Source organism: Nansenia antarctica (assembly GCF_963989245.1).
Source record: "Nansenia antarctica genome assembly, chromosome: 7".
Classification (NCBI taxonomy): domain Eukaryota; kingdom Metazoa; phylum Chordata; class Actinopteri; order Argentiniformes; family Microstomatidae; genus Nansenia; species Nansenia antarctica.
The window spans coordinates 31,253,502-31,263,501 of record NC_137677.1 but is presented as its reverse complement, the minus strand read 5'-3'; the positions used below and the strand labels follow the sequence as shown (position 1 = coordinate 31,263,501).

General features: G+C 48.4%; 1 protein-coding gene across 1 annotated transcript in view; it reads left to right on the top strand.

Annotated features, from left to right (window-relative positions):
* sec24b (SEC24 homolog B, COPII coat complex component) overlaps window positions 1–10,000 on the top strand; it is a gene marked incomplete at its 5' end in the record, with an annotated part of 44,471 nt that overhangs the window by 29,193 nt on the left and 5,278 nt on the right. Inside the window, 5 exons of the mRNA XM_080536662.1 lie at window positions 335–458; window positions 1,096–1,254; window positions 1,622–1,795; window positions 2,204–2,314; window positions 3,281–3,456. Of these exons, the coding sequence (XP_080392788.1) occupies window positions 335–458; window positions 1,096–1,254; window positions 1,622–1,795; window positions 2,204–2,314; window positions 3,281–3,456 (744 nt within the window). The remainder of the gene's footprint in view (window positions 1–334; window positions 459–1,095; window positions 1,255–1,621; window positions 1,796–2,203; window positions 2,315–3,280; window positions 3,457–10,000) is intronic.

Below are 10,000 nucleotides of genomic sequence, written 5' to 3'. Positions count from 1 at the left end.
AAGTCTCTGTATTGCTTAACTTTACACATATTTCACAATATATTGTTTTGCTGTGCTGTGGTAGAGAAGGCAAGAGACCATCTAGTGTTCACACATTCAAGCCTCTCTTTTTAATTGTTGTCTGTGAGCGGATAGTTCCTATTATATATATTCTCATCTAGATCTGTCTCAAACTATGCCGTGTTGGAGGGCGCTTAGGTGGCGTAGCGGGTTAAGCGTTGACCATGTAACCACAGGGCGTGCAGCACCTGGTCAGTAGTTAAGGTGGTCAGTGATTGGTCAGTAGTTAAGGTAGTCAGTGATTGGTCAGTAGTTAACCCCTCCTCCCCCCCAGGGCGTGCAGCACCTGGGGCCGGCCACAGACTTCTATAAGAAGCTGGCTCTGGACTGCTCCGGCCAGCAGGTGGGGGTGGACCTGTTCCTGCTCAGCTCCCAGTACGCTGACCTGGCCTCCCTGGGTAAGACCCTCTACAACACTGTACTAACACTGTACTAACACTCTTATAACACACTGATAACACACTGATAACACACTTATAACACTCTTATAACACTCTTATAACACTCTTATAACACACTTATAACACACTTATAAAACTCTTATAACACTCTTATAACACACTTATAACACACTTATAACACTCTTATAACACTCTTATAACACTTTTATAACACTCTTATAACACACTTATAACACTCTTATAACACACTTATAACACACTTATAACACACTTATAACACACTTATAACACTCTTATAACACTCTTATAACACACTTATAACACTCTTATAACACAGACCTGGCCTCCCTGGGTAAGAACCACTACAACACTGTAACAAAAATGTAATAACACTCTTATAACACAGTAATAACACTTTAATAACATAGTCCTGGTCTCCCTGGGTATTAAACACATATAACAGTAATAACACACTTAACACAGTAATAACACACTTAACACAATAACACAGTAATAACACACTTATAACACAATAACACAGGAATAACACACTTATAACACACCAAGTCTTCCTGGGTATGAACCACATAACACAGTAATAACACTCTCCTCCCCCTCCGCCTCTCTCCCCCAGGCTGTGTGTCTAAGTACTCAGCAGGCAGCATCTTCTACTACCCGTCTCTGCACCACGCCCACGCCCCCGCCCAGCTGGCCCGCTTCCAGACAGACCTGGAGCGCTACCTCACCAGGAAGATCGGCTTCGAGGCCGTCATGAGGATACGCTGCACCAAGGGTAGGGGTCGGGGGTTAGGGAGGGCCGCCCGGTGCATTGTGGGGGATGGAGTTCTGGGAAAATTATTTTTCCTTCCTGAAACAGAAACGGTGAAAATCGCAGAAAATTCCCCCCCTCGATGGAATGTTGAGCGTATATATTTTCTGATGGAAAATCCTCTCTTCCCTCCCCCTCCTTCACCTCTCCTTCCTCCTCTCTTCCACCTCCCTCCTCCCCCTTCTCCCTCCTCCTCCTCTTACTCTCCCCTTCTCCTCCCTCTTCTCTTCCTCTTCCTCCTCCCGCTCCTCTTTCTCCTCTCCTCCTCTCCCTCCCTCTCCTCTCTCTTCTCCCCTTCCTAACTCTCTCCTCTCCTCTGATTGGCTGACAGGCCTGTCCATCCACACGTTCCATGGTAACTTCTTCGTGCGGTCGACAGACCTGCTGTCCCTGGCCAACGTGAACCCAGACCAGGCCTTCGCTGTGCAGATGAGCATAGAGGAGAGCCTAGCAGACACCTCGCTGGCCTGCTTCCAGGCTGCCCTGCTCTACACCTCCAGCAAGGGTACACACACACACACACACACACACACACACACAGTATACACACACACACACACACACACACACACACAGTATACACACACACACACACACACACACACCTCCCTCGCCTGCTTCCAGGCTGCTCTACTGTACACCTTCAGCAAGGGTACACACACACACACACACACACACTCACACACACTCACACACACACACACGTATTCACACACACACACACACACACACACACACACACACACACGCACACACAAATGTTTTATAACCTCTCCTTACTTTTTTCCTTCCTTCTTTCCCCCCCTCCCTCCCTACTCCCCTCTTCCCTCCCTCCTTCCCCCCCTCCCTCCCTACTCCCCTCTTCCATCCCTCCCTCCCTCCCCCCTCCTCCCCCCCCCCCCCCTCCCTCCAGGTAAGAGGCGTATCAGGGTGCATACTCTGTGTCTGCCGGTGGTGAGCCAGCTGAACGATGTCTACGCTGGGGCCGACGTCCAGGCTATCACCTGCCTGCTGGCTAACATGGGTAAGCTAGGCTAGGCTATCACCTGCCTGCTGGCTAACATGGGTAAGCTAGGCTACGCTAGGCTATCATCTGCCTGCTGGCTAACATGGGTAAGCTAGGCTACGCTAGGCTAGGCTATCACCTGCCTGCTGGCTAACATGGGTAAGCTAGGCTACGCTAGGCTATCACCTGCCTGCTGGCTAACATGGGTAAGCTAGGCTAGGCTACGCTAGGCTATCACCTGTCTACTGGCTAACATGGGTAAGCTAGGCTAGGCTATCACCTGCCTGCTGGCTAACATGGGTAAGCTAGGCTAGGCTATGCTAGGCTTACATGGGTAAGCTAGGCTAACATGGGTAAGCTAGGCTAGGCTATCACCTGCCTGCTGGCTAACATGGGTAAGCTAGGCTAGGCTATGCTATGCTAGGCTAGGCTAGGCTATCACCTGCCTGCTGGCTAACATGGCTAGGCTAGGCTAGGCTATGCTAGGCTATCACCTGTCTACTGGCTAACATGGGTAAGCTAGGCTTGGCTATCACCTGCCTGCTGGCTAACATGGGTAAGCTAAGCTAGGCTAGGCTATCACCTGCCTGCTGGCTAACATGGGTAAGCTAGGCTAGGCTATGCTAACATGGGTAAGCTAGGCTAGGCTATCACCTGCCTGCTGGCTAACATGGGTAAGCTAGGCTAGGCTACGCTAGGCTAGGCTAACATGGGTAGGCTAGGCTAGGCTATCACCTGCCTGCTGGCTAACATGGGTAAGCTAGGCTAGGCTAGGCTATCACCTGCCTGCTGGCTAACATGGGTAAGCTAGGCTAGGCTATCACCTCTCTTTGTTTATTTGGACCAAGACAACATGAACATAACTTAATCATTAGTTTGTGTGTTATGTTATATATATATTATTATCTTACGGTATTAATAATGTATTAATAATGTATTAATTAACTAACTAATGAATCAGCTGAATGTTTGATTGGCCCCCAGCCATCGACCGGTCGGTGTCGTCCAGCCTATCAGACGCCAGGGATGCTCTGGTGAACGCGGTGGTGGACAGCCTGTCGGCCTATCGGAGCACGGTGTCCAACCTGCAGCAGGCGGGGCTGATGGCCCCCAACGCCCTCCGTCTGTTCCCCCTCTACATCCTGGCCCTGCTCAAACAGGTCACACACACACACACACACACACACACACACACACACACACACACACTCTCACACACACACACACACACACACCAGGGCTCGACATTAAGGCTTTTCCGCATGTCCGGGATAAGTACATTTTATGTTCGGACAAGTGGACTTCCTCCTGCAGTCAAAACAAAGAGAAGAATAAATAAATCAATATGTGTTAATATCCGCAAAAAAATTATTCCTCCTTCAGTTGTCCAATCGGAAAAGTAAGACATTTTTTAATGAGCTATGCCTCGTTCTTGCTGCCTAGGAGGCGTGTGACCGTTATTAACTCCACTGCTCGCGAAAGTGCTAACCCTCTTGACCGTGAAGTTGGCTTGTGGACATTTTAAGTCCGTAGTGAAAGAAACCGACACGTTACTCAAGCCAGCAAGCACGATGTTCCTTCAACACCTAAAACTGGCCAGGTGCCAGGAAAAGCAGGGAAACACTAAATGTCATCCTGCCTTGTCAATGTAGCTGCCTTGTCAATGTCATCCTGCCTTGTCAATGTCATCCTGCCTTGTCAATGTCTGCTGCCTTGTCAATGTAGCTGCCTTGTCAATGTCTGCTGCCTTGTCAATGTAGCTGCCTTGTCAATGTAGCTGCCTTGTCAATGTAGCTGCCTTGTCAATGTAGCTGCCGTGTCAATGTCGCTGCCTTGTCAATGTCATCCTGCCTTGTCAATGTAGCTGCCTTGTCAATGTCTGCTGCCTTGTCAGTGTAGCTGCCTTGTCAATGTAAGTAAGTAAGTAAGTAAGTAAAGCTTTATTTATATAGCACCTTTCATACAAGAAATGCAGCTCAAAGTGCTTTACAACAGGAATAAGAACATAAAGTGAATATAAAAACATATATAAAAACATATACATGCATAGAATGAATATAAAAGCAGGGGAAAACACTAAAAAGAAAAGGTAAAGATCTAACTTTCATATCCCTTTCATCTCCCTACCTTACACAGTCTTTCTGTACTTCCCACTGGCTTTCCACCAGCACCACTATGAAAATATTTACTACCACTTGCCTAATGGCAAGACTGGGCTTTATTTTATTTCCACACCAGCAAATTTTAGTCTTTCGCCTATGAAAATATTTACTACCACTTAAAATATTAAAGGATTACTCTAATATTTAAGACTGGGCTTTATTTTATTTTCAATATGACGCCCCTCAGACTTCATGGAGATTTTAAGAGAGCCTTCAGAACATTTAACAATCCATGATTGAAAATATCTAAGACCGCTCTATGGTCTATGAAAATATTTACTACCACTTGCCTAATGGCAAGACTGGGCTTTATTTTATTTCCACACCAATTTAAGTCTTTCGCCTATGAAAATATTTACTACCACTTGCCTAATGGTAAGACTGGGCTTTATTTTATTTCCACACCAACTTAAATCCTTTGCCTATGAAAATATTTACTACCACTTGCCTAATGGCAAGACTGGGCTTTATTTTATTTCCACACGAATTTAAGTCTTTCGCCTATGAAAATATTTACTACCACTTGCCTAATGGCAAGACTTGGCTTTATTTTATTTCCACACCAACTTAAATCCTTTGTCTATGAAAAATATTTACTACCACTTGCCTAATGGCAAGACTGGGCTTTATTTTATTTCCACACCAATTTAAGTCTTTCGCCTATGAAAAGATTTACTACCACTTGCCTAATGGCAAGACTGGGCTTTATTTTATTTCCACACCAACTTAAATCTTTTGCACACCTCTTTCAACTAGTCAGTCTGTGTACGTGAATATAAGAGCAGGGGAAAACAGTAAAAAGAAAAGGTAAAGAATATACAATAACAATTAATTTTAAAAAGGGCATTTAAAGTGCAGTAGCTGGCAAATGAGTAGTAGGCAGGTGCAGATGAGCTAGTTGAAGGCTATATTGAAGAAGTGCGTTTTTAGCTTTCTTTTAAAAATATTTAGTGAGCTGGCTTCCCTGATCTCTAAAGATAATGTGTTCCAAAGCTTTGGGGCATAGTTGGCAAAGGCTGCGCTCCCGATCTTCTTCTGACTGTTGCTGGGAACCTCTAATAAACCTGCGATAGATGATCTTAGTGTTCTTGAGGGCACATAATTGGCAGGGGAATTAGCAATGTACTTTGGGCCTCGCCCATTAGGGGCTTTGTATATAAGGAGGAGGACCTTAAAATCAACCCTACATGTTACTGGCAGCCAGTGCAGAGTAGCTAGGACCGGAGTAATGTGCTCTCTCCTCTTGGTTCTAGTTAGAAGTCGAGCTGCTGAGTTTTGAATGAGCTGAAGTCTTGCAGTAGTTTTTTTAGGAAGGCCAGTAAAAAGTGTGTTACAGTAATCGAGCCGGCTTGAGACAAAGGCATGAATCAGTTTTTCAGCATCTTTTTGGTTTATAAGTGGTCTAACTTTAGCAATGTTTCTAAGGTGAAAGAATGATGTTTTCGTCACCTTGTTAATATGGGACTTGAAGCTTAGGTCTGAGTCGAAAATAACACCTAGACTTGTAGCCTCAGGTTTAATCCATGATGTCAGTTTCCCCAGATTATTAAGCAGCATATCCCTCTTTGCTTTAGGGCCGATCAGTAGGACTTCAGTTTTGTCCTCGTTTAGCTTCAGGAAGTTATTGCTCATCCATTTATTTATTGCTAGAAGGCAGTTCGTGATGGAGTCTATAGCTGAAGTATCATTTGGTTCAGCAGAAATATACAGTTGCGTGTCATCGGCATAGCTGTGGAAACATGCGTTGTGCTCTCTAATGATGTCCCCGAGTGGTAACATGTATAGTGAGAATAGTAGTGGACCAAGGCAGCTCCCTTGTCGCTGTCATATTTCTCAGACACATCTCCAAGCTTGACATAGAACTTTCTCCCTGTAATGTATGTTCTGAACCAATTGAACACGCTGCCAGCGTGGCTGCCTTGTCAATGTAGCTGCCTTGTCAATGTAGCTGCCTTGTCAATGTCTGCTGCCTTGTCAATGTCTGCTGCCTTGTCAATGTCTGCTGCCTTGTCAATCTCTGCTGCCTTGTCAATGTAGCTGACTTGTCAATGTAGCTGCCTTGTCAATGTAGCTGTCTTGTCAATGTCTGCTGCCTTGTCAATGTCTGCTGCCTTGTCAGTGTAGCTGCCTTGTCAATGTAGCTGTCTTGTCAATGTATCTGCCTTGTCAATGTCTGCTGCCTTGTCAATGTAGCTGCCTTGTCGATGTATGCTGCCTTGTCAATGTAGCTGCCTTGTCAATGTCTGCTGCCTTGTCAGTGTAGCTGCCTTGTCAATGTAGCTGACTTGTCAATGTAGCTGCCTTGTCAATGTCTGCTGCCTTGTCAATGTAGCTGCCATGTCAATGTAGCTGCCTTGTCAATGTCTGCTGCCTTGTCAATGTAGCTGCCTTGTCAATGTAGCTGCCTTGTCAATGTCTGCTGCCTTGTCAGTTTAGCTGCCTTGTCAATGTAGCTGACTTGTCAATGTAGCTGCCTTGTCAATGTCTGCTGCCTTGTCAATGTAGCTGCCATGTCAATATAGCTGCCTTGTCAATGTCTGCTGCCTTGTCAATGTAGAAGAATTAACAAGATGGCGGCGCGCTCAGACGCGAGGCTTGGAGTGGCTTCAACGCTGGTGTTTTTTAGTGTTTTTAAGAACATTTGTATGTACATTTTTATTTTAGTACTTATAGGGAACGTCTGTGTAAATAGTACCTACAGCAGACTAGACTTACTAGAAGTTGGTGCGAAAAACGAGGGGACTGTAACAACGAAATTCTTGGAACAACAAAGGATTCCATTCGACCTAGCGCGGTCGCCGGGTGAACAGTACTACGCTATCCCAACACTAAGGCGTAAGCGGCGGAGGCGAGACCGTAAACAACGCCGAGGAGCAAGGGGAGGCCTGCTAGCAAGGCTGAGGAGAAGCCCAGACAAACCTGCTTTGCCGAGTATTTTCCTATCCAACGTCAGGTCCCTGACGAATAAGATGGATGAACTGAGACTACAAGTTGCCAAAAATAACATCGTGGGAGATAGCTGTGTGATGATTCTAACGGAGACCTGGCTAAATGAGACTATCGTGGACTCCGCGATTAGCTTGGAGGGACGGACACTTCACCGGGCAGACCGCACGCAGCTCAGCGGTAAGTCCCGCGGAGGCGGCCTGATAATATCGACGAAGGATAGCTGGTGCTTAAACACGAAAACTGTAAGTAGCCACTGCTCCCCAGACCTGGAATACTTGACTGTTAAATGCCGACCCACATACCTCCCGAGGGAATTCAACGCGGTGTACATTACATGTGTTTACATTGCGCCTAGCGCGGATGGTAGCCTAGCATTGGCGCGGCTATATGACGTCATCAGTGGTCAACAAAGCACAGACCCACAGGCAATTCACATTATAGCAGGAGATTTCAATCATGTCGACCTGAAGGCAGTACTACCCAAGTTCTATCAGCATGTGAAATGTGCAACAAGAGGAGAAAATACACTGGACAAGGTTTACACCAACATCAAACATGCTTACAAGGCTAGTCCGCTAGCTCATCTAGGCATGTCTGACCATGTGTCAATCCTCCTGATCCCAGCATACACTACCATGGGGAAAAGTGCTCCCATCACCACTAAGACTGTCAGAACCTGGCCAGAAGGGTCCGCTCCACTGCAGATCTGCCTAAATGACACCCCATGGCAGGAATATGAGCATGAGGACCTGGAACAGTACACGTCGTCGGTTCTGAACCACATAGTGAACTGCACCAACTCAGTCACCGTGGACAAACGGGTCCGGGTCTACCCCAACACGAAGCCATGGATGACTGGGAAGGTCCAAAAACTGATCAACGAGAGGGACAACGCCTTCTTCGCAGGGAAGAGCACACCGCTGTACAGCACCACCAGGGCTAACCTAAAGCGCGGAATCAAAGCGGCCAAGGCAGACCACAGAGAGAAGATTGAGGAATGCTTCCTGAGCAACGACTCCAGGCGGATGTGGCAGGGGGTTCAGCACATGACAAACTTCAGAGCCAACAGCTTCAGGCTCACAGCCGCAGAGGACGACCCCCTGCTGGCGGGAAAGCTGAACACCTTCTGCGCCCGGTTCGACGAGGGGCGAACGGAGGTAACCACAACACAAACACCACTCTCTCCAGCTCTCAGCAGCCTCACCCTCACAGAGCATGAAGTGAGACGCGTGCTGAAGGCGGTGGACCCCAGGAAAGCCTCGGGGCCGGATGGCGTCCTGGGACGGGTGCTGAGGGACTGCGCCGACCAGCTGGCTGGGGTTTTCACCAACATCTTCAACCAGTCCCTGTCCCAGGCCACCATCCCACCCTGCCTGAAAACCTCAACTATCATCCCAGTCCCGAAGAAAAGCACGGTGAGCTGCCTAAACGACTACCGCCCGGTGGCACTCACACCAATCATCATGAAGTGCTTCGAGAAACTAGTCCAGGCCCACATACTCACACGCCTCCCGCCCAACCTGGATCCATACCAGTTCGCCTACAGAGCCCACAGGTCCACAGAGGACGCCATCGCGACGACTCTCCACGCCACTCTATCCCACCTGGAGAGGGGAAACAGCTACGCGAGGCTGCTCTTTGTGGACTTCAGCTCCGCCTTCAACACCATCCTTCCAGACAGGCTAGTGACCAAACTACTAGACCTGGGTCTACCACACTCTATATGTGCATGGATCAAGGACTTCCTGACCGACCGCCCCCAGAGGGTGCGAGTGGGCCCCCACACCTCCACAGCCCCATCCTCTACAACCTCTACACCTACGACTTCACCCCCGTCCACCCCAGCAACTGCTCCAAGTTTGCAGACGACACCACCGTGGTGGGATGCATCTCGGGGGGGGACGGGGGATGAGGTAGAGCAACTGAGCAAGCTGTGCAAGGTTAACAACCTGCTGCTGAACAAGTCAAAGACCCAGGAAATCATCGTAGACTTCAGGAGGAAAAAGTCTGAGATCCAGCCCCTGCTCATCGACGGAGAGAGCGTGGAGAGAGTCTCAACCCTCCGATTCCTGGGGATGCACATGCGGGATGACCTGACCTGGAAGGACAACACAAAAGACACCATCAAGAAGGCACAACAGCGGCTATACATCCTGAGAGTCCTCCGGTGGGCCGCGGTAGTTTTGGACTGAGCCGACCGGCAAAGCAGGAGATACTGGTGACCTTCTACCGCGGCGCAGTGGAGAGCATCCTCACCTACGGCATCTGCAACTGGTTCTCCAGATGCACTACCGCGGAGGGAAATGCGCTACAGAGAGTCGTGAGAACAGCACAGAAGATCACCGGCGCCCCCCTCCCCTCTCTGGAAGAGCTGTACAACACACGCTGTCTCAGGAAGGCCTCCAAGATCTCCAGGGACCCTACCCACCCTGGGTACGAACACTTTACCCGGCTGCCCTCGAAAAGGCGGTTCAGGACCTTGGCCGCAAGGACAAACAGACTGAAGAACAGCTTCTACCACAGGGCCGCCCAGGCCCTGAACACAGCAAAGACCTAGGTTCTGGGCCCTGGACAGTCTGGACGGATTGATGGC